General features: G+C 52.1%; 2 protein-coding genes across 3 annotated transcripts in view; one reads left to right on the top strand and one right to left on the bottom strand.

Moving 5' to 3' along the window:
* Positions 1-6,234, bottom strand: part of DIS3L2 (DIS3 like 3'-5' exoribonuclease 2) — a 178,309-nt gene extending 172,075 nt beyond the window's left edge. Inside the window, exons 1-2 of one of the 2 annotated variants that reach the window (XM_030455829.1) lie at positions 6,157-6,234; positions 2,925-3,644 (exon numbers count right to left, since the gene is read on the bottom strand). In XM_030455829.1, coding sequence (XP_030311689.1) covers positions 2,925-3,624 — 700 coding nt within the window. In that variant the 5' untranslated portion in view covers positions 3,625-3,644; positions 6,157-6,234. Of the gene's footprint in view, positions 1-2,924; positions 3,645-5,422; positions 5,701-6,156 lie in introns of those variants that run through there. The other variant, XM_030455830.1, reaches the window with a different exon arrangement.
* A 10,532-nt stretch (positions 6,235-16,766) lies between these two features.
* Positions 16,767-19,795, top strand: NPPC (natriuretic peptide C). The gene is made up of 3 exons (XM_030456351.1): positions 16,767-16,894; positions 17,991-18,291; positions 19,626-19,795. The coding sequence occupies exons 1-2, from the start codon at positions 16,802-16,804 to the stop codon at positions 18,276-18,278; spliced, it is 381 nt and encodes a 126-aa protein (XP_030312211.1). The 5' UTR covers positions 16,767-16,801; the 3' UTR covers positions 18,279-18,291; positions 19,626-19,795.
* The last annotated feature ends 2,034 nt before the right edge of the window (positions 19,796-21,829 follow it).

Below are 21,829 nucleotides of genomic sequence, written 5' to 3'. Positions count from 1 at the left end.
CTCAAGGAAAAGAGGGTTTTTTAAGCCCTTTTATGAGAGGTACATCAGTCAGTCTCAAAAGAGATTTTTATTACTAACTCTGGATTGAAATGTGAAAACTTTTAGTGCTTTTGATCAAAATGAGAAAACAACCCAGAGGGCTTCATAAAAAATGTTCTGTTAAGGAAGTTTAACCAAATTTCAGCACCCAAAGAACAGAGAGGATTGAAGGTTTAAGAAAAAATACAAGCAGGAAAATTGTATGAGATGAAAAACTATAAGCATCAAAATTAAAAGTGTCATTTTAGGATTATTTTCTGTTTTATTGGTATTTCTCTGAGAAGAAACTTCAGGATAGGAGGCTTTATGGCAATTACTCTCATAGAAGTTACAACTGCACCGTAAGGAGCAACAATCAGTGAAACGTATCCATCTGAAGCTTCAGCTTCTCAAATCCCAGAACGCTGATAACACTGAGTGAATCCAATGCACAATTTCATGACTGTCACATGTTTCAGCCAAGGAAAAACAGTTTTGTTCACACACAGCTCTCAACTGCGAAGTATTCAGTACTTTGGAAAGTATTCAGCACTTTGGAAAGGCAGTCACAGTATGGAACACCAGAAGAGACTGCTCCTCATTATCTGCTGTGATTATTTCTACCCCCCCCAGACTTTGTCTGGGGTCCTTACAGTACTGCATGACAAAGGTGATCCTCACTCAGTGCTTCTCACAGATAAGCAACACATCAGCAGCAGTGAGCTCTAGGGCTCAGTGATGCTTGGGGCTCCACAAATCACTGTTTTCCCCCCAAGGCCACAGAAACTGCTGTACCACTGGAAGGACATGAACAAGGACCAGCCCCTCACCGCCCACAGTCTTCCCCACACACTCCAAGGGTTTTCTCAGCCTTCCATGTTTGCCTTCTGTTTCAGCACTTTCAGTTTTAGGATCATTGCAAACCTGACCATGGCTAAGTCTGAGCTGAAGAGCTGTTAAGAAGAGGACAATGAAAAGAAGCAACATAAAGAGAGATGCTCGGCTTTGAGATTATCTGAAAGAGCCTTTTGGAAAGCCTACATGTGACTGAACAGAGTTAATTTGTGAGGAAATGTCACTATGAAAAGATGATATGCCCCACTGCTATGACAGAAGCAATTCTTGCCATCACAGTTTCACAAGCCTTGATTTAAACTGATCAAACCAGACACCTGCCTATGCAAAATAATATGACTTATATCAGCATAAAGAGGGAAAGACAAGCTTTGAAGTGAGAAAATAATAATCTGGCACTCTGATGTGCGAGTTCTTATACCTAAGCGCTTGCGTACTGCAAAACCTTCATTTCACTTAAACAAGAGTGCTAAAATAAACTCAAACTGAACAGCAGAAAAGGCATTTTCCTGAATTAAATAATTTTTTTTTTTCTTTCTCTGTTTCTTTCTCCCTCAAGACACTGTTTTCATGTCCCTGTATGTGTTCCGGAGAGTAACTAGCCTCAGCTACACAGGGGGGAGGCATGCAAGGGGAAGAAGAAGAAGAAGGGCGTCACTGTTAAGCAAATAGTTTTCCAATAATCTTCCCCACAGAGTGAGTTTTCCACCTGGGTGGTCAAACGTGATGGAAGAATTTTCTGGTCTAGGTCTTCACACTAAACAGCTAGTTTTCACAGGGTTTGTGCAACCCCACTTCAAACTAGAGCAGGAAGGGAACTGCAGGTGCTTGGTTTTGAAAGCCAGAGTATTTTTATTTTAGACTAAAATCCATATAGGCACCTATCATTTCCATGGCATGCAAAAAAAAAAAAAAAAAAAAAAAAAAAAAAAAAAAAAAAAAAAAAATCTCCCCAAAATCAATCCTATCAATGAATTTTAGCATAATCTGCTTGTGTTAAACCTCTATGATCTGTCTTGTAAAGCCTCACAAAAGTTTACTAACTTTGACACATTATCTACTGTCTCAGCCTCAAAAATACCACACACCCTGTAAAAAGCACATTATTTGTCACTATTGAGTGACAGGACATAGTTTTGTAAGATTCATTTAGTTAAACATTTACTTGATTTCCAATCCAAGAGCTGTGATATACCTCAGGCCCATCTTACCCAGCTGAGAAATGGACCTCTTTTCTACTTGTTACAAAGAATTGAATATGGTGACATTTATGCTAGCTCCTCTAGTAGCTCATAAGATCAGGCTATCCAGGTATCTCACCATAAATATCATTCAGAGGAAGTTTTAACCAATTACACCATTAAATCAAATTTAAAGTGTCTGGGTTTGGTTGCCTGTTGATGCTGTGGCTTTGATTTGTTTTGTTGCTTTTTTTTTTTAAATAAAGGATTTTCTCTCCATAAGTGAGCTTTTTGCCTTGAACCTGACATTTAAGAGAACCATTTACTTTACTACTGCAGGACATGATCTCTTTGTTGCCAAGAGTCAACCAGACCAGAGTCAACACTCCATATCAGGAATTAGATATTACGAAGACATCTTAGCCTGAGTGTTAGATGGACTTGGACCCTCTGCAAAGGCAAACCACCACTCCAGATCCAAAGAGGCAATGCAGAGGAAAGTGTGACTCTGCCCTGAGAGATCAGCCCGGCTGAGATCCAGCAGTCTTATTAATTTGGACTCCACACCACAGAAACTGGGCTCTCCTAGTCTTGAGCAGATGCTGGAAGCAGCATAACCACACTCACAGGGCTTAAGCCATGGGATTACGTCCTGCCAGCACACCAAGCTGCCTCTACATGAAGCCATTTGCACATGCTGGAAGGCTTACTTGTAAATCAGGACAAAGCCACCAACAGGTAACCAAGGGCTGACTAACCTGGACAGTAGGTAGAACTGGCTCAGAGTAACTCACTCATGACTAAAACATCACATTCAATTCCACAATAATTATAGCAAATGGACCAAAGAGTTCATTAGTGTGAACTCACCTTGGACTTGACCTGAAGAAAAGTGACTGGTTTTCCTGGCATTTATTGCCAGCACATCCTCACTAAACTGCTCAGTCAACAAGTGTCCGGATGTTGTATCTGTGTTGGCAGGACACCTGCCTCGTTTCTTGTGTTTCTTCCTCCATGTGTCCTCCTCATCCTTTTCATCAGAACCAGAAGACTTCTGCAGAGCTGCACGGTATCTCAGGCTGTTTGATACTCTCCCACCCAGGCCATCACTCATATTTCGCAGGTCAGATGCAGCTCCACGATGATGTACATAGTAGTCTTCTTCAACTTCCAAGTCTCCTTCTGGGCTAACGATGGCATTTTTTTTATGAGGACATCTGGTCAGAGTGGTTTGGGTTTTATCGTTCTCAAATCCTTCAAGCATTGGGTGTTCCAGGTGAGATGTTCTGACTGGTGAATAGCTGTTCACATTCAACCCATTCCTGGATGGATTATCCTTCACTAGGCTTCTCCTCAGGGGCGGGTCAAGATCTGAGCTGGGGTCGTTGGAGCTGCCATCTTCTAGCTGCATCTTCTGGGCAACGTTATTCAAATAGGACTGGAATCGGCCACTGTGGTGTTTTTGCACAAGCCTGGCGTAAGCGTTCTTCTGGGGAGCAGCAGGCTTGCTCAGACTCTCTTTGGCACCTTGGGCAGAAGTAGTACTTCTCACATACCCCGGCTGATCCATAGTGCAGTAAAAGGCCCAGACTTCAAGGAGTTACAAATAGACACAGGGGGGAAAAGGGTTATTTTCTTGAAACAAACCACAAACAATTGATTGCGCTAAAAGCGACAGAGAATGTATTGACCTTGAGAGGAGGTGTGGGCTGGTAAGTCACTCCACTGGGAAAGAAAGGCTTTCATAATGCACTCAACATCTGCACTGCACTGAAGCCCCACCAGTGACCCAGGAGCAAACACAGGCCGTAAGCTATACCTGCCCACACACCACACAAAATGGGATTTCTGTTCCAAGGCTGACACCCCAGACATAAGAGATTTCTTTAATCCACTCTTCCTTGCCTTTGAAAAAGCAAAGCAACTTAAGGCCGTGGTGACAGACTGTATCAGACTACCAGTTCAGCTGCTATCAGAGGTAAAATCTGGTCATGTCCAACTTGCAGTCTTCAAAATTAACTGCATCCCTCCTGAAGCACTGCAACATTGCAGTAAAAAGCACACTATCAGTTACCTCCCTCCCACAAAGACTGCCACTGCTGGATTATATAGGACACTTGCTTCAAATACCAGGGCTAGACATTTCAGTTTGTCTTCCTAGCCATAAACTTCCTCCCAGCGTGGCTGACACTATCAACTCCCTAGCACAACTAAATGTCTTGCAAGAGCTCATAATTCCTCATGATTGAGACACCCTGGCTGCCTCTCCATCCTATGCCAGTTTCTGTGGATGTTATTATGCCTCCACCTGTGCCAAATGAGTGTGGAATGTAAGTAGATCAAGCACCTTTTAATCCTGTTTCAGCTGCTCTGGCTTTTCAGTTTTTGGAGCAAAACAATCTAGTAAATTGTTGTCAGCTACTGTTAAGGTAAATTATAGGTATGGACAGGGCATAGCAATGATTTTTTATACATCTAACATCAAAGAGGAAACTACAAATATAATGGAGCCCAGTGCAACTGCTGTATTCTGCAAGTTTTCATAAAAATGCCTCTTTTTTCCTTCAAGATATGTTTAAAGCTGAATAGCTGAACCTCACCCCAGCTAATATGTTGAGAACTTCAGGGCTCATTCTCTCCCCTTCTATGCCAAAACTGAGCAGCACTGGGCTTGAAGCTAAAACAATGGATAGTGTCCATTAAAGCCCTACACTTCTCTAAACACAGGGGTATTGGCAGGACTGAATGCTGAGCTCAGTAGAAGAGAAATTTATATTCCCTTCCCTAGTCCTACCATGCTTGGAACTTTTTTTCACCTTCAACCAGCTCTGTTCTCCCTTCTTGCTGCAGTTGCAGAGGATAAGCACCCAGGCAGTGTCTTCCATGCCCACACTGCCTGGGAACAGGGTGCCATCCAGCAGGGACCAAGGATGGCAGCAGACTCCTCCTGAGGGTGTCCGTGCTGGCCCTTTTGGAGAAACAGCACATGTTCCAGAGAGATTTACTTAAGTAATTGAGCACAGATGTGAATGGGCTTCACAATACAAAGCAAAAATTAAAAATCCCTGAATAAATAGGAAAAAAAAATCTTTGTGTGGTTTGTGATTCTTGTTCCTAAGATTTTCCATTGGCACTGGCCAATAGCTGATGTTTTCTAATAGCCTGACCTGCTGCAGCACTATTACAAAACTCTCACACAGGTAGGTCTGCAGCAAGCTTTCTTTTAACATCACCTTGTCCCCTTGCCAGCTGAATAGAAGTAGATAACATTTACAAAAGCCAGTGAGAGTACTCTCCAAACACTGGTTCCAGGATACAGGAGTTTGCTATCTTTATTTACAAGTAAAGAATAAACACTCGCACCTCACCTCCTCTGTAATTTCTGCAATTTTCACCACGTCAGTAACTGGAGCACAGACACACAAGGAAGGAAGCCCCTACACATTAATTACAGTTCCATTAATTCGTCTTCCTGTCGGCAACCAGCACCGGATGGCCGCCCAGCAGCCTTGAGGAGAGGGCAGGCAGCGGGGGGGAGGCGGTGATGGGAGAGGGACGCGGGGCAGCGAAACCCCGGGCAGCACCGGGGACGGTGCTCGCCGAGGCGGGCGCAGGGTGAAAGCCGCCCCGCTTCCTCTCCCCGGGTTGTGTTTGAAGGGTGCCACCGGCCTGGCTCCGCCACCCGCTGCCACCTCGCTGAACCCGGGGCTCTGGGGCTGTCCCAAGGCCGCAGCCCGCACACAGCAGGCAGGGCCGGCACCTCCGCTCCGGTGCGACGGGGCCGCTTCCCCCACCCCCAGGACCGGGGGCAGCCCCGGGGCAACCCCTCGCCTTCCGCCTTCCTCGGTCAGGCGCCAACACCGCCACTGTCCCCCCGAGCGCCCACCACCCTCTCCGGGCACGCAGCCCGGGCCACCGCCGCCCTTCCGCGGGGCCCAAAGCGGGAGCTAACGGCGCCGCGACCGCCGGACGAGCCCGGGGCCCGATCTTCTGGCAGGAATAACAGGGTCTGAGCGCCCTCGGGGGGGGGCCTCTCACGCCCACCCCGCCCAGGACCGCGGTGACGGATCCCGCGCTCCCCCGACCCGGCCCCACCACTCACCGGCCCCACCGCTCCCCCCGCCGCGCCGCTCCGCGCCGTTTAAATGTCCCAACGCCCCCCACCGTCCACTTCCGGGTCGGAGGCGGCCTACGGGTCACAGTAGGGCCCAGAACACCTCAGGCGCGAAGTGTTTGCTCCTTTCCCTACCAGGACAGCCCTGGCCCGTGGCCCCTCGTACCCCCGGGACTGGGACCGGAGCGGCACTCCCGGGGGGCCTCAAGGGACAGGAGAGGGACTGTTGGGTCCCTTTGGCGCAGCCCGGGCCTGAGGACGGACCTCGGGAAGGGTCCGATGAGGGTGGCAGCGTGTGTAGGGCGGACAGGGTGTCCCCGGAGGGACAGGGTGAGGCAGGAGGGGACAGAGGAGGGGTTTGTCAGGGTCTGGGGGGCTCCACAGGCGGCCAGGAGAAGGGAAACCTCCAGAAAGGGCTGGGGCTGAGCCTGGGTCCCCCCTTGGTTATGGTGTGAGGCTGCCCAAGCTGGGGCTTCTGCTGGAAGGTGGAGCCGAGCAACTCGGGGGGTCCCCACGGGGCCAGGGTGTGCAGGGAGGTGGGAGAAAGGGAGGAGGGAGGTGGTGTCACCACAGCGGGGACACAACCCAGGCTGTCCCCAGCCTCTAAAGTTCGTGGATACCTTGGTCTCTGGGGTTTGCAGAACCTGCCTTTCCAGCCAGGGCCAGCTGGGACCTCTGTGATGATTTGGTCCAGTTCACTGCCAGCACACATGTTTCAGCCAACGTTTCGAGCCACATAGGGGAAAAAAACCACATCATTTAGCTGATGTGATGCTGTAAAGAGCTGAGAATGGTACTATCACAGTGGAAACTCAGAGCTTTGCAGGCACCTGTATTTCCAAAAGCAGTGGGGAAGCCTCCTTCAGGACCTGCATGGCCTTGCTTGCACTGCAGAGGAGAGGAGGCTCAGCTCTTCATGGTTCTCTAGCACCAGAGGTTTGGCACCGGGCAACCTGTTGATCCTCTTGGCCACCCATACCACAGCACCCCAGTACTGACCAACTCATGGTGCTGAGTGGCAGGGGCCTGATCTCCAGCAGGATATTTCAGTGGCTTCATGGCAGAGGGTGATGCTGAAGCATGAGACCAGAGTCAGAAGCTGGGACTTTGACTCTGTGCTCCTTCAGTGGCTGCAGGTCTCCCACGGGGTTTCATAGCAGAATCAGATCCAGTCTGATTGACTGGGAGTAGGTGGTTTTGTTACACACTGGTGTCACCTGCAAACTCAGGTTGTGTTTGCCAAAGAATTTCAGCCTGAAGAAAAACTGAAGAGCAGCAAACCAGCATCATAGTTTGCTATCCCCATCCACCCTGTTTGAGCTGTCTGCCTGGAGCAGCCCCTTAGGGGCTGGATGAGGGATCCAAAAGGACCTGAGCTGGTGTCTTAAAGTGGGGCTCTGGTTGGGAAAGGTTCTATTTAGTCTTCAGATTGGCAGTAATGTGGGTCTGATCAGTACATTCATGCAGCCCCTTCACTTAGAATGGGGAAGATGATTGCCCCACAGTGCTTATTCCTCATCCTGCAGGTTGGTGTCCACAGTGCCTGGCATCAGTCACCTCCAAAGACCACATGGCCGTGTCTACTCAATGTGCAGCATCACCTGTAGCTGCAGGCCCCTCATGGACACAAGCCAGCCCCATGACCATGCTCCAAAATACTGCTGCTGAGCCTCCATAAAGCCATGGCAAGCCCTCTGAAATGAAACTGTCACCCTGTTGTCCCCCTCTATCTGCTGACCAGATGGGAACAGCATTCTTCTCCATGCTGCTGAGTTGTGCCATGTTTTTATTCTTCTTCACCCCCATAGTGAAGCAGAGCCCAGAACATGACCAGGCTTTCTCCTGCACCAGGTGGTGCCACCAGCTGCAGGAGCTTCAGCATGCCCTGTTCCTTCCACAGGAGCTAGGGGAGGAAGTGGGGGGAATTTGGTGTTAGCACTGCTGACAGTGTTATGTAGCAAGACGAACCTCTTTTAGGGAACAGCGCTTCAAGGTCCAATCAGGTGTTCCAGCAGAGACTCACAAGTAGTGCTCTAAGCCTATAGCCCTCAGGGTTGACTAGCCTGGATCAGTACTGTTGTTCTGAGAGTGACTGACCCCTCTGCTGGCTAGTTCAGGGCTGAGCTAAGCCTGTGACTCAGGCCTCACCTTTTATTGGCCCCCTAATCCTGCTCATGCGCAGTGGGGGCACACCCTAATTAGGCACAGGTGGGCCTAACAAGCTCATGCCCACTCCCTGGCAATTAGTGGCACCTGGTTGCCTCATTTCACTACAGTGTTAGGGCCCACACATTCACATTTCAGTGACATCACAGTTTCAGTGATATTGTGTGGTGAGAAGGACACAGCTCCATGGCTGGACACCACCATCATCCTCATCTCCCACCTCCTGATGGGCCCTAAGCCCCAGCAGACTGTCAAAGCATTTCTCAGCCCTCCCTGTTGGAAATCTGGTCTGGTCCATGGGGCAGAGCCAGCATTCGTACCCCTTGTGCTCTGCCCCTTCGCTGGCACAGAGAGAGAAGAAATACGGCAGCTACATGTCAGCCTTCTGTTGTCCCACGAGCAAGCAGTAGATACCCTGTGTCTGGGACCAGCTGCATGCCCATCCTTCACAACTTTCAAAGAGGTCAAGTGCAAATGTGGCAGCAAGGCAGAGCCTCGTGCACGATCTCATCAAATGCAGTCCATCCCAGGGAAGGGCTGGACGGCCAGTCTCACTTTTGGCTCCATCTTCCATCCACACCATTCTCATGGCTGCCAACGGAAAGAAGAAGTTGCTTTGCTGCTGTTCTCATGACCCTCCATGGCAACTCATGGGCTTCCTGAAAGGGAGTAGGTCCACAGGCAAACTTTTCCCCAGTACTTTCATTTCCTGGGGTCCTGTAGCAGCATGCCCAGCCTGGTGTCCCAGCTTGCTTTCCCACAGTGGAGGATTATCTCACCATCTTCCCCCAGGCAGTAACTGGTAGCTGCTCCCCAACTTGAAGGCTGGAACGTGTTGTGGCACCCTAGCTAAGGCAAGAGCACCGCATGGCTCCTTGGGCAGGAACACCCCACTTATGAAGGCTTTGGCTCCTCTGCTCGTGGTTTCAGTGAGGAGGAAGGGCCCACCTGGTGCTCATTTACATCAGTGTTAATCAGGAGTCATTGGCCAAAGGGCTGGAGCCTCCCCAAGATGACTCAACACGGGAACCCTGGATGAGAGCAGAGTGGTTCCTCTGATGCCTCCATCCTCTTCCCACAGCCAATCTGGCACAAACTGACTCTGCCCCTGGAAAATTGCCCATGTCAGCCTGATTGCCACCAACTTTTGCTACTGAATATTTTGGTTAGCAGGCTGTGGTAGTGTGATGGAGATCAGCAGGGTGTTCTGCCTCTCTGCTGTTGTCCAGAGGCTGGACCTGCACAGCATGAAGGCAGAGTGGGGACACAGGTTTTCTCTGGAGCCTCTGAGTGCCCTTGGAAGTGTCTCTATTGCAGCAGCAACACCCAGAGTTCAGCCAGAATCTCACTCGCTTTGACATTGCTCAGGCACCAGGAGCTGTCTGGGCATTTGACCTGAGGACACAAACCATGCTTGGGGGGGAGTAGGGGGGAGGGAGACAGATTTGTTACCACAAATAAGGTAAAAAACATCTATTTCCACAGTAGATACCTATCTGATAACCATGTCACAACATATATGGTCTTGCTTCACCTGTCCTTCTCCAGTCTTCTCTGGAGCCCTCCATACCTCTGGTTGGGAAACAGGCCACCCAAGATCAGGACTGGTGGGTTCCCATCTTCTTCAGATGCAGAAGTGCCTGGAGAAATGCCTGCAGCTCCCCCCAGGTAAGGGGAAAGGTCTGGTTTGGCCTTTTATCCAGCAAAGGAGAGGGAGAACCAGACCCCAGCAGAGAGGGACAAGCAGCTAAGAAAGAGGTGAAGGGGGCAGCAGAAGAAAGGTGGGCTACTGAGGTAGGATGTTGAAGTAACAGGTTCAGTGCTTTGCTCCTGGTATAGCTGGGGTCTCCTGGATTTGTCTCCTGGATACTTTCAGGTCTCTTCCTCCCTAGCCAAATCTCTTTTAAAACCATGCCCTCAGTCTCTCTGCATCCTTCTGCCCGGCCAGTGGCAGACTGAGCTTCCCAAAGGTGCTCAAAGTGGTTTTGGATTATAAAGCTCTGAGGTGTCAGAGCACTGGGGTAATGCAGTGTGACACAGCTCCAGGAGTCCTATCAGGAAGCCCAGACAGGAACTTAGAGGGCACATGAGGCAGGGAGTCCAAGCCCTGTTTGATGTCCCCAAGGAGGTGGAAAAGGTGCTCTCAGGGGAGGGACTAGCAAACTGCCCTGCGGTCACCGGGTTAAGCACCCACCTCACAACTCCCCATCACCTCCCCCCCCCCCAATCCTCCACCCCATGCACGTGGGAGGGAGTCTGAACTTTCCCTCTGGGGGCTGCTTCGGGGCTGGGTGGGATCTGCATGCTGAGGTCTAGCAGGGGCACCAGGCTCCAGCACAGACTGCAGGACCCAGGGATTGGTGGGCACCTCCTGGCAGCTTGGCAGAGGCAAATGGGGACCTCTGCGGGCCCCGCGGAGTGCTGCGGAGCGGTGCAGGGAGCGGGCTGCGGGCGGAGTGGTGACTGTGAGAGTAATTTATCAGTATTACCTCATGAGAAAGCTCTGTGCCTTTGTATCTCAAGCAAACAACGGCCATAATACCCCAGCGAGTCGGCATTGTTATTCTGTCTGGTAGCAAAAGGTTAGGGCTGTGGAGCCCCGCACGTCCACACCGGCTGCCCATGGGGTGGCAGCCGGGCCACCGCGACGCTCCGCGGCCGGCAGCGCTTCCAGGCCACGGGAATGACGGCCCCGAATGTTCCCAGGCACGGCTGAGGCATGGCCGGGATGTTATCTGCTCTGCAAACCTGTCCCTCGATCCTCAATACTGATATCTGCCCCTTTCCTCGCCAGCCCCTTGCTCTGGGCTCTTTGTGTCTGGCACAAACCCTCCCATGGGACACATCCAAACTCCCTCCCAAAAATAAAAAGAAAAAAGGGGCAGAAGGCCCAAATTTGCTTCAGTGGGATCACATCCCTGGCAGGAGCTCAAGGGCTTGACAACCAGCATCCCCAAGATCAGCATGGATTCAACTCCCTTGCATCCCAGAACTGCCCTGGGTTTTCCTGCATCTGAGATGCTCCAGGGAAAGGCTCAGAAAGCCCAAAGGTTTTCCCCTGAAGGACCAGTGCCAAAAGGGACTTCCCACTGCTTGGTGCTGGGTTCCCAGGAAACCAGCTCAGAGGGGCTGGAGGCCATTTGGTGTTGGTGGAGGGGACCCCAAGGGAGCTGCTGACAGCATTTTCTAGGGTGACAGGTTTTGCCCAGTCAATCCAGGTGGAAGAGGCTCCTGCCAAGCCAGAGTGTGCACTGCTGCCAGAGCCGCAGGGCTAGTGAGGACCTGCTCACCTGGCCTGGATGCACACGTAGCACGTTACAGCACAGACCCTCCCCAGGGCTGCCTGGGGTGACGCAGTGTGGTGGTGGCATCCAACTGCAGCACCATGATAGGGTCCCCATGGGTACAAGCTGGGAGGCCAACCCAGCTGGTCTGCCAGATCTCTGCATGGCTTCCCGTGGGCATAAATGTCACAACAACTCATCCTTTGACCTTTCTGGGCTATTGCCTCTTTGAGCAATATGTCTTTCAAAAGGGATGCTGAGCTGCAAAAGCAGCACGCCTGGGCTAACATTAGGAGCTCCAGACCCCCATTTTTGGGGGGAAAGGCATATGAAAAAGGAAGGACAAAGATGACTTGGGTGCTTTGATTGGAAAATCCCAACATTTTGACCCTACATTAGCTGCTGAGCAGCCAGCAGCTGGGGACAGCACAATTTACATCCTCCAAGGACTGACACAGAGGGAGGCTCATGGTGTGGACTCACCCATGCATTAGAATTGCTTCATTTTCTTGATGTTCAACAAAAGTCTGACATGCCATGTTCCCACTCCTGCCAGCCCACCAAGGCAGCCCAGCCCTGGATCATGGCCATACCACAGCCCCAGGGAAAAGAAACACCCAGAAAATCAGGAGGAGACTGGGGCATCCCAGGGAGCCCAGGGAAATTGGCAAAGCCCAACAGGCAAACCACAAAGCGAGCAGCCAGGGGAAAAACACACCATGCCTGTTAGGACACCAAGACTTCACTAGCAAAGACCTGGGAGTCTCTACCTAGGACTTTTATCTCCTCATTCTTGCTGCCTTGGAAGGTTCTGGAAGGGATGTAGATGCCCCCTCAGTCTCCATGTCCTTCCTGCACCTGCAGCCTTGTCCCACCATCCCCAGCAGACTCTCCCCATCACAGTCACAGTCTGGGAAGTGAAGATGTTGGCCCTGTGTGTATCATGGGTCAGACCCAAAGGAGTCAGGGGAAAGTGTAAAATCCTGTAGTGTTTCCTGTAATGCCTCATTCAGCAACACCATCCAAAATAAACACCAGGGATGTCCAAGCAGGCCAAAAGCTCCATCAGCATTCCCAACACAGAGACTCAAGAGGTAAAGCAGGCAGAGGTACTGCTGCAGTGCCCCAGGAGCATCACACCTGTGTGCTCAGCCACCCTGTCCCCATCACAGCCTGGTGGTTGCCCAGGCCTTGAGTCTGTTGGTGCCCACATCTGAGCCTTAAGCTGGTGCTACTGCTCTCAGGGGCTATAGGGTTATTCACCAGAAAATCTTGCTTCAGAGCATCCTCAGGAAGCCACATTGCCTGTTGTGTCCTGCCACAGAGGTGGGACCAGACAGTCCCTTGCCACTGTGGGTGCCAGTGCCTGCCAGTGCCAGTCCCTGCAGCCAAAATTGGAATACCCCCAAAAAACTGCTTCTTGCTGAACTTGCTATCGCCAGATCCCCAGGTGGTACCAGAAAACTTGTAGAAAAAAACAAACTCTAAAAAGCTCCTGTTGTGTCACCTCAAACCCTCAGTGGCAAACACCAGTGGGTGTCTCATACCTGTAGACCGGTATTTGGTGGTTGCACCAAGGGAAAATTACCTCCTCCACCCTGATACTTCCTCCATCCTTGTACCTGCTTCTCTGCCCTGATCTTGCCCCAGGAAGGTACCAAGCAAAGTGGACAGGATGAGTAGAGAGCAGCAATGTTTTGGGGCTTGTTCCAAAGCCACAAAGAGGCTTTGGGACAGTGCTTGACCAGCGCCTCATCAGGTTGGCCACGAGTCACTGAGATGGCATCATCTGAAAATCTTCACATTGGAGTTATCCATCTCTCCATCAAGAAAATGCTCCCGGGCCCATGGCAGTGAAAGAGACATAAGTCTGGGCAGCAATTTCTCCAAATCAATATAGAAGCATGCTCCCAAATTAAGTGAGCAGAAAGAAAAAAAAACAACAACCCACAAACAGGGGGATAGATATCTGTCTGTTCTCTGCTGTGGCATGTGGCACAGCTTTCTTCAGGCTGGGTTACACGTTACTGTCCTGTAAACCTTCTTGGGGTTTTCCTCTGGTAGGTGCCCTAAACCTGGCTCCTGACTTCAGCTAAGACTCTGCATTTTCAGCCCCACAACAGTGATATTTTCTGCTTTGAGGCAGTTTCCAGCAGGTACAGCTTCCCACCCCACTAATGGATCAGGGCCTTGCAGGATAGAGGACATGTATGTCCTGGATTTGGGTGATGCTCAGCAGGATGCAAAGGGGCAAGAGGCTGGATGGACCCAGCATCACTGCCACCAAACGGAATCCTTTGCATGGCCCTTCATCTGTTGTCACATGGGGAAGGGTGCTGGGGACATTATGTGACATGAAAAGGAGTGAAATACAGATTTTCACGCTTTCCTTAGGTCACCCCAAGTGACCCCCTCACCAAATGCACCACATCCCATCTCCCCATAGCCCCTGGTCCAACTCTGGTATTTCTCACAGGCAGACCAGCCCCTCTCTCCCCACAGCTCTCTTTGGGCCCCTGAGTGTGATGAGGAAAAATTACTCCCCCTCCAGCCCACCCCACAGGTCGCCATCCCTCCTTGCCCCCTTTGCTCTCCAATGTTTGAGGAAAGCCCTCAACAAGTGCAGCTCCCTCTACACCAAACTCCCACCTTCCACACGTGCCCTGAGTTTGCCAGTTCTCAGCTTGGGTGAGTAGGCACATCCCTTCAAGGGTTAAAAGCTTTCCTGCTCTTAACTCCTTTCTGCTCATCCCTTCTCCCCCCTCTGAGTTTTTTGCCACTCCAGTGGATTCGATCTGGTTTGAGTTAAGGGAAAGGCTCTGACTCCAGCGACTTTCAGCAGAAAGGCAGAGTAATTTGAATAACAAGACTAATTGGATTTATAAAGCACAGCCCCCCTCCTCACCCCCCCCACAAACTCAAGACTCTGCACAGTGTGACAAAGAAAACACGCTAATGAAAACCATGCTGGTGGAAGCCGAGGGTGAGGGACGAGCCTCCTGTGGGCAGGCTCTGGCTGAGACCTGACAGCATTGTGGCATTTGTAGCAATGCTCTAAATACTCCAGGGTGAGGGGCTAGTGGAAAAACTCCAATACTGCTCCCAACCCCATGTCCCGCAGGCAGTGGGGGTCTGGTGGCAAGCAAGGAAGCCCCACACTGGGACATTTACCCCCAGCTGTGTGCCTCATCTCCTTCCCCATCGTGGGTACCCCCGGGGAGAAACCACAGAGCAGGGCTGCCCGCAGCATCAGCCAAGACAAGTGGGATTGTGGGGCAGCAGGATACTGCTGGTGACTTTGGGCACCCTGACAGTGCCAGGATGTGGAGAGCCAGGGCTCAGCTCTCCACTGCTCCTCTTTCCTTTGCACAAACTCTGCTGAAAGGGTTATTGCTGTAGCCTCCCCCTCAGCTCCCTGCACCCCGGAGATGCTAGATGTTCCATCCCTGCCACACGCTGAGAGGGACAAGAGCTGGACCCCGAGAGAAGGTGCCTCTCTCCGATCCTCTCCTGCACCCACGGCTCTCTGGCACCAGGGGTCGGCTCTAATCCCCGCTCCATCGCCTCTCTCAGCCTGCACGCAGACAAATGCCCAAACACAACTTTGCACTCCAAAAAGCCCAAGTTGTCTCCACCTGGCAGGCATGATGGAAAAACCACCGAGACCTTCTCCTTCCAGCTCCCGTTCTCATGGAACTGAAAAGACAATCTCCTTTGAAGTATCCCATGCCCAGTAGCCTGGGCTGTGGAAGAGGCAGCATCTCCCTGCAGGGGAGCAGGGAAATCAAGGATCCCCAGGGAGCTCTAGCAGCTCCCCAGGGATATGGGGAGCAGCAGAGCCCATAATAACTAATAAGAGGAGCCTGGAGCTGACCCAGGGAGAAGAAAAAGAGCCGAGAGTGTTTCCTGGTCCACAGAAAGGATTTGGGATGAAAACCCAGCCTGGTGAAATCGAGCATACATCTGCAAAGGGGAATCTTTCCTCTGATCTGATCTCAGTGAGAGCATCCTCCCTGGTTGGGGTTGCAGGGGTGGTGCCCAACTCCATCTGAAGAAAACAGCCACAGCCCCAGAGCTTCTCAGTGTCAGGCAAACCAGTAGCAGAGGCACAAATTCTGCCCTGCTGCAGGGGTTGCTGAAGGGGAAGGGGGAGGGGGAGCCTACCATGTTCTCAGAGCCCCCACAATGTGCTGAGGCTAATCCCAGGATCAAATCCTTCTCCCACTTCCAGCTACCGGAACAGGTCAGAGGAGGCCAGGCTGCACAGCCCTGCTGTGGGTCAGCCCTTGAGGTCCTGTCTCCAGCAGGGACCCTGTGCCACTGACTGCAAAGGACATCTCTGCAGTGTGTGAAAAGCCCCACTTCCAGGGCGAGGGACACCATCAATCCCGCTCCTTGAAAGGAGCAAGTCACCCCTTCCAAGCTCAGGGACCTGCTAAGGTGACACTGAACCCCACATGCCCCTGTGTCCCTAGTGTCTCATGGCAGGATGGGCAGTGTCCACCTTTCTGCCAGACAGAGACCTGGCAAAGAAGTTGGAGGATGAACAGGTTCTGATTTAATAATGGTTGTAAAAATATTTATTTATCTTAAAAGTGCTTTTTTCACTTTTTCTAGTCTTTTGGTTTTTAACCCCCTGCTGCGACCTCTGCCCCCAGCCTGTGACAGCCACCCCAGGCTGACCCGTGTTCTGCCTCAGGGGACGTCACTGGGGAAGTGAGAGGGGGCACCGGAGGGGCCGTGAGGCAGCTGGGCAAGGGGAGGGTAGAGAGTTTGTAGGGGGGTCCAGAAGGGCATGGAGCCAAATGCCCCCTGATTTCTGTCTCCACTCTCCAACTCCCCGAGCTAGTTGTCTTGGGCTGATGTGTCATTTATTCCTGCCAGGGGAGAGGGGACACCCCCCAGCCCCCCCTTTTAAATTCCTGCTATTGTGGAGTGGGAGGCCGGGTTGGACCTGGTTGTTTAGATGACATCACCGAGCAGGTTGGGTTATAAAATGAATGAAGCAGAAAGCCTAAGTTCACTAGCTCGGCACTTCGCTGGCGGCGGGAGGGACCTCGGGGCTCCGCTCTGAACTTTGACTCCCGTCGGTCCCGGCCTCTCCCCGGGGCTCCCCTTGGCTCCCCGCTGCCCCCCCCTCCCCTCCCCCGCCCCCCGGCCCCCCTCTCGTTCGGCCTCGCAGGATGCAGATCTCACCCTTGCTGGCTGGTGGACTTTTACTCGTTCTGCTCTCCGTCAGGCTGGAGGCGAAGGCGGCATCTCAGCTCCCACAGAAGGTAGGGCTGCTCCCAGGCTCTCTCTTATCTCCTCACATCCCGCCGTGGGTCCTAAGGGTGCAGGGGGAGACGAGGGGTGACTTTGGGATGCCAGAATCAGAGCAAAGCGAGGTTCTCCTTTCTCATGGGCTTTTTGAGTGCTCGGAGCGCTTCTCCAGCTTGTTCCAGCTGTGCATATCCCAGGGACGTCAGCCCCAAACCAAGACCTGGAGGAGAACGTTCTGTGCCCGATACCCTGCGGGATGAGCGACAGGGAGGGAGACAGTCACCTCGGGCTCCCCTCTCTGCTGGGCACAGGGGAAGGAGAGCAGAATTGGAGCGGGGTGGGCAGCAGGTGCACGGAAGGCAGGGTGTGAGGCCAGAGCTCTCCAGGCAGCCCTGCCCAAACAGGCAAGGCAGGGGCACTCTCCGGGGAAGAGGGACCCCAAATGGAGGTGTTCCAAGGAGCTGAGTGTCCTACGGTGCTGAGGAGGAAGGATGCGCCGGAGGCTGCTGACACTGGGTGGCACTGCCCGGAGACAGAGTCAGGGGTGCCCCAGGAGAGCGGTGGGAGCTCCTCAGAGTAGAGTGAGCCCCTGGAGGAGGTGTGGGGGGGCGGGCAGGACTGAGAGGCAGGAACACAACACACATAGAGATAATCTGAAGGGGCCTGAAACTGGCAGGGGACGGCACTGACCCCAGTGAGTCAGGTTTGAGGGGCAAGGGGGTTGCAGTAACAGCAGCACGGCTGGGGAGTGCGGTACCACCACTCCTTTTTTAGGGGGATGCAGTGAACCCAGCCGGGGCAGCGAGTCACAAAGCGACCAGGGCAGTGCCGAGGCAGTAGGTGAGAAGCTAAGGGGATGCTCTGACTCCAGAGCAGGTTGCATGGATTTGGGGAGGGGAGAGGATGCCCTGGGCACAATCGCGGGATGATGGGCTGCACTGCTGGCAGAAGGGACTGTGCACAGACCCCAGTCCCTGGTGGGTATTCCCGGAGGAGGTGAATACACCGAACCCCGCTGCGGGTCCCTAACGGATGCGGTCCCCAATCGTGATGCGGGAAGGAGTCTCTGGGGCAAGGCGGCTCTCTGACCCTCTCTCTCCCTCTCCACAGGGCTCCCGCGGCTCGGCAGCGGCAGCGGGTCCGCCCGAGGCGGCGGCGGCGGCAGAGCGGGAGAAGGAACGGGAGAAGGAGCGGGAGAAGGAGCGCAGCGGCGGCGGGTCGGGCCCGCGGGAGGCCCGGGAGGCGCGGGCCGAGTCCCGGCCGCGGGCAGGCTGGGCGAGGCTGCTGCAGGACCCGCCGGGCCGCCGCCACAAGGGCCTCCATAAGAAGGGCCTGGGCAAGGGCTGCTTCGGCCTCAAGCTGGACCGCATCGGCGCCATGAGCGGCCTCGGCTGCTGAGGGACCCCTGGTGGTGAGTGAGCGGCCGGGACGGGCCCGTGGAGGGGTTGCGGGGATGCTGTGCTGCCCCTCCGTGCGTTGCCCGCGGGCAGGATGGGGAGCGGTCACCCCACTGTGCCGGCTGCGAACCCCCGCGTTGTTGGTGGGTAAAGGGAAGGATCCCGAAGTTGGCTTTAATTTCGCTCCCACCCCTCCAACAACCCTCCCACTGCCCGCTGGGCCTTGCCTGCTTGTGTAGGGAAGGATCAGAGCCCCAGCCGTGGTTCATTGCCCCCGCAGCAGCTCGGGCTGGAGCCCCCCTGGAGCCCACGGGCAGCGGGCAGGATGCAGAAGGAGCTCCGCTACAGCTAATGCCTTCCCGCTTGCTCCTTTTGCTTGACGGGTACAGGTGACCCGTGGACATGCATTAAGAGGGCAGAATAGGACTCCTGAGGCACCTGTCTCACCTGTGCTTCAGTTCTCTTAATTTAAAGGAAAACAATACACGAGTTTCCAGGTGTCTGCTGGTTGTGGTGGCAGCCAAGGGTAGTGCCTCCTAACTCAGGCTTTGCAGCCAAGCAAGTTATGGGAAGGTGGGAGAAGGTCTTCCCACTCCACAGCCACACAGCCACTGTGTGTAGGGACTGATGGGCAAGAGAAGCATCACTTCCCCACAGCGACCAGTTTGGGAGATGGATAGCAGCTCCAGCCAGCTGGCCCCAGGGGTGACGGGGGAAATGAGGCACTACTCCTGCCAGCAGACACACACAGGTGATCTTGGATCTGGGGAAGCTCCTACTTGCTGCAGCCCAGGCTACTCACTCTTCCTCCCATGGCATGGCACTGCAGCAATCAGAGGGATGGGCCCTGGCCCATCACTAGGCACAGAGGGGACCAGCTCCAGACATTCTGCTACTCTGCAGAGTTATGGGAAGAGCAGGTGCCTACAGCAAGCCAATGATGGTCCACAGCCCTGCCCACTGGGACGGGTGCTGCACCTCTGCTACCTTGTGTAGCAGCTCCTCAGTATTTCCAAGGAATCATCCAGCTCAGAGGTCCAAAAAGCACACATACACTGTGCAGCCAGTTTGTACCCATGCTCTCTTGTTAAACTCTCATCAGGAAAAAAAAGATTTCTGCCAGATTCAGGGCCAGGAGGAGCAGCAACACCTCCCTCAGCCTCTCCCATTAATACCAAAAAGCCAGAAAGCAAAGCGTGAGCTTCCTTGCTTTAGCATGAGAACGTCCCTTGCCTTTAGCATCCCCTAGCCCCCCAGCAGGATTATTGTTGCAGGGGTTTCAGCTTGGGATGGGTACAAGGTGTTGTATGGCGAGTACTAACAGACACTTTGTTCCTGTTCCTTGCAGGGCTTTGAATCCATAGTCCATTTTCTCCTACCCTGGCCAGGCAGGGCCATTCCCCAGGCAACGCCTAGAAGAGCAGAGATCTCCCCTGGAATGGACAAAAGATGTGGCTGTGTTTTTCTTTTTGGTACGAGGAGTCATGGCACCAGCTGTTTTGGTTTTGTTATTTTTTTTTTAAAAAAAGTGCTCTCTATCTTATATATATTATATATACAAACACTCACCAAGACAAGGGACAGTGCTTTTCCAAGAGACTGATGAAGCCAGCTGTATAACGTTGCCGTTTGTAAATTCATGTCATGCATAAATGTATTTATGTTGTAAAGCTATTTATATATTGTTTATAAAGAGATATTTATAAAAAAATTATTTATGTAACTAAATGAAAAGTCAAGCATTGTAACACTTTTTGTCCTAAGTAGTTGAAAAACTTTAAAAAAACAAATCATTCCATGTGGCATTTTGTAACCTGTCTTTATTTATCAAATTCACATACAATTTAAATACCAGATTGCTTGATTTTAACAGGGTTAAAGAAGAAATTGTTCAGATGTTTTAGAAAAGTCATGAGTGAGAGAAAGGCCAGCTGATACTTTAAGCTTTGATTCTTGTGCTGGTTTTATCTGGGATAGAGGTGATTTTCTTCATAGTAGCTGGTACAGAGTGGAGTTCTGGATTTGTTCTGGGAAGAGTGTTGTTAGTACATTGATGTTTTAATTATTGCTGAGCAGTGCTTACACAGAGTCAAGGCTTTCTCTGCTCCTCACACCACCTTGCCAGGAGAAGGCTAGCAGTGCACAAGGGGCTGGTAGGGGACACAGCTGGGACAGCTGACCCCCACTGGTCAAGGGGTATTCCACACCATATGACATCATGCTCAGCATATAAAGCTGGGGGAAGAAGAAGGAAGGCAGGACTTTTGGAGTGATGGCATTGGCAGTGATGGAGCCTTGCCTTTCTGGAGACAGGTGAACACCTGTGTACCAATTGGAACCTGCCTATCAGCAGAAAATCAGGGCTCCATCATGCATAATGGTCATTTGGGAAGATGAGCACTATCACTCCAAATGTGTCCCCTGCCTCCATCTTGTTTCTCCAGCTGAGCGTGATGTCATGTTACAGAATATCCCTTTGGTCAGTTGGGGTCAACTGTCCCAGATGTGTCCCCTCCCAACTTTTTGTGCACCCCCAGCCTATTTGCTAGCAGGGCAGAAAAAGCCTTGACTATGTAAGCACTGCCCGGTAATAACCAAGACACTGCTGTACTAGCAACATTGTTCTCAGCACATATCCAAAACTTCATCCCATACCAGCTACTACGAAGAAAATTAACTCAATCCTAACCCAAACCAGCACACTCCTTTATGCAAAAGTAAACTTGCACCCAATCCTGTGTTGCTACAACAGACTGAATCCTGTCCAGCACTGTGCACAGCTGCAAGCCTCTGCAGAACCCAGCTGAGCCCCCTGCAAGAGCACGTGGCCTTGGGCAGTTCATCTGTGATGTTTGCCCAGATCCTGAAGGGCAACCATGGAAATAAGCCCATGATGTGCAACAGCCCAGACCCATACTGACAGCAATGTGTCAAGAGCAGAGTTTGGCCTAGATGCATTTTAACCACTTCCCAGTCTGTAGGTTTGGGGCCAAATTCCACCCTGTACCTATAGCTGTATCACCAAGCACCATATGGAGATGCAGTCCCTGTCGACAGCAACAAAGAGACTGAACTGAACTTGGGCCCCAGCTGTGCTCAGGTGAACAGAGCTTTATGCTGGAGGTGCTGCTATTCTATGATCCAGCAGCTCCTTAAGTATCTTGTTGATATTCCCAGTCATCAAACCTTTGCTGCTAAGCTGTGAAGTTCCTTCCTCCAGCAGAAATTTATTTAAATGTGCCTGGGACAATACATAGCAGAACAAAATACACTGGGGGATATGTGGTAAGGATCCATGGACACAGCTGCTGCCACAGCTTCTTGCTATGTAAAGTGCATGAAATAAATTGTTAAAATTACTCAGAGCTGTAAAGGAATCAGCAAGAGAGGGGGTGGGGAGCGCAGCAAACACACAAACTCCAGCATGAAGGCTCTTTGGTCTCATTCTTCAAAGAAGCCTTAGAAAAAAAGAGTGGCAGGCACCCAGCCCAGCCGTGACAGGAGTCACAAATTATGCCCTGACCATTGTAGTGGGCTGGGAAACAACAAGCA

This window comes from Calypte anna, chromosome 9 (assembly GCF_003957555.1).
Source record: "Calypte anna isolate BGI_N300 chromosome 9, bCalAnn1_v1.p, whole genome shotgun sequence".
Taxonomy (NCBI): Eukaryota; Metazoa; Chordata; class Aves; order Apodiformes; family Trochilidae; genus Calypte; species Calypte anna.
The sequence above is the reverse complement of the archived record's forward strand: the minus strand, read 5'-3'. Positions and strand labels throughout refer to the sequence as shown.

Bases quoted from the DNA above. Each gene is read 5' to 3' on its own strand.
- NPPC (XM_030456351.1), top strand. From the start codon at position 16,802: ATGCAGATCTCACCCTTGCTGGCTGGTGGACTTTTACTCGTTCTGCTC. The intron at 16,895-17,990 runs GTAGGGCTGCTC...CCCTCTCCACAG, and splicing joins CATCTCAGCTCCCACAGAAG to GGCTCCCGCGGCTCGGCAGC.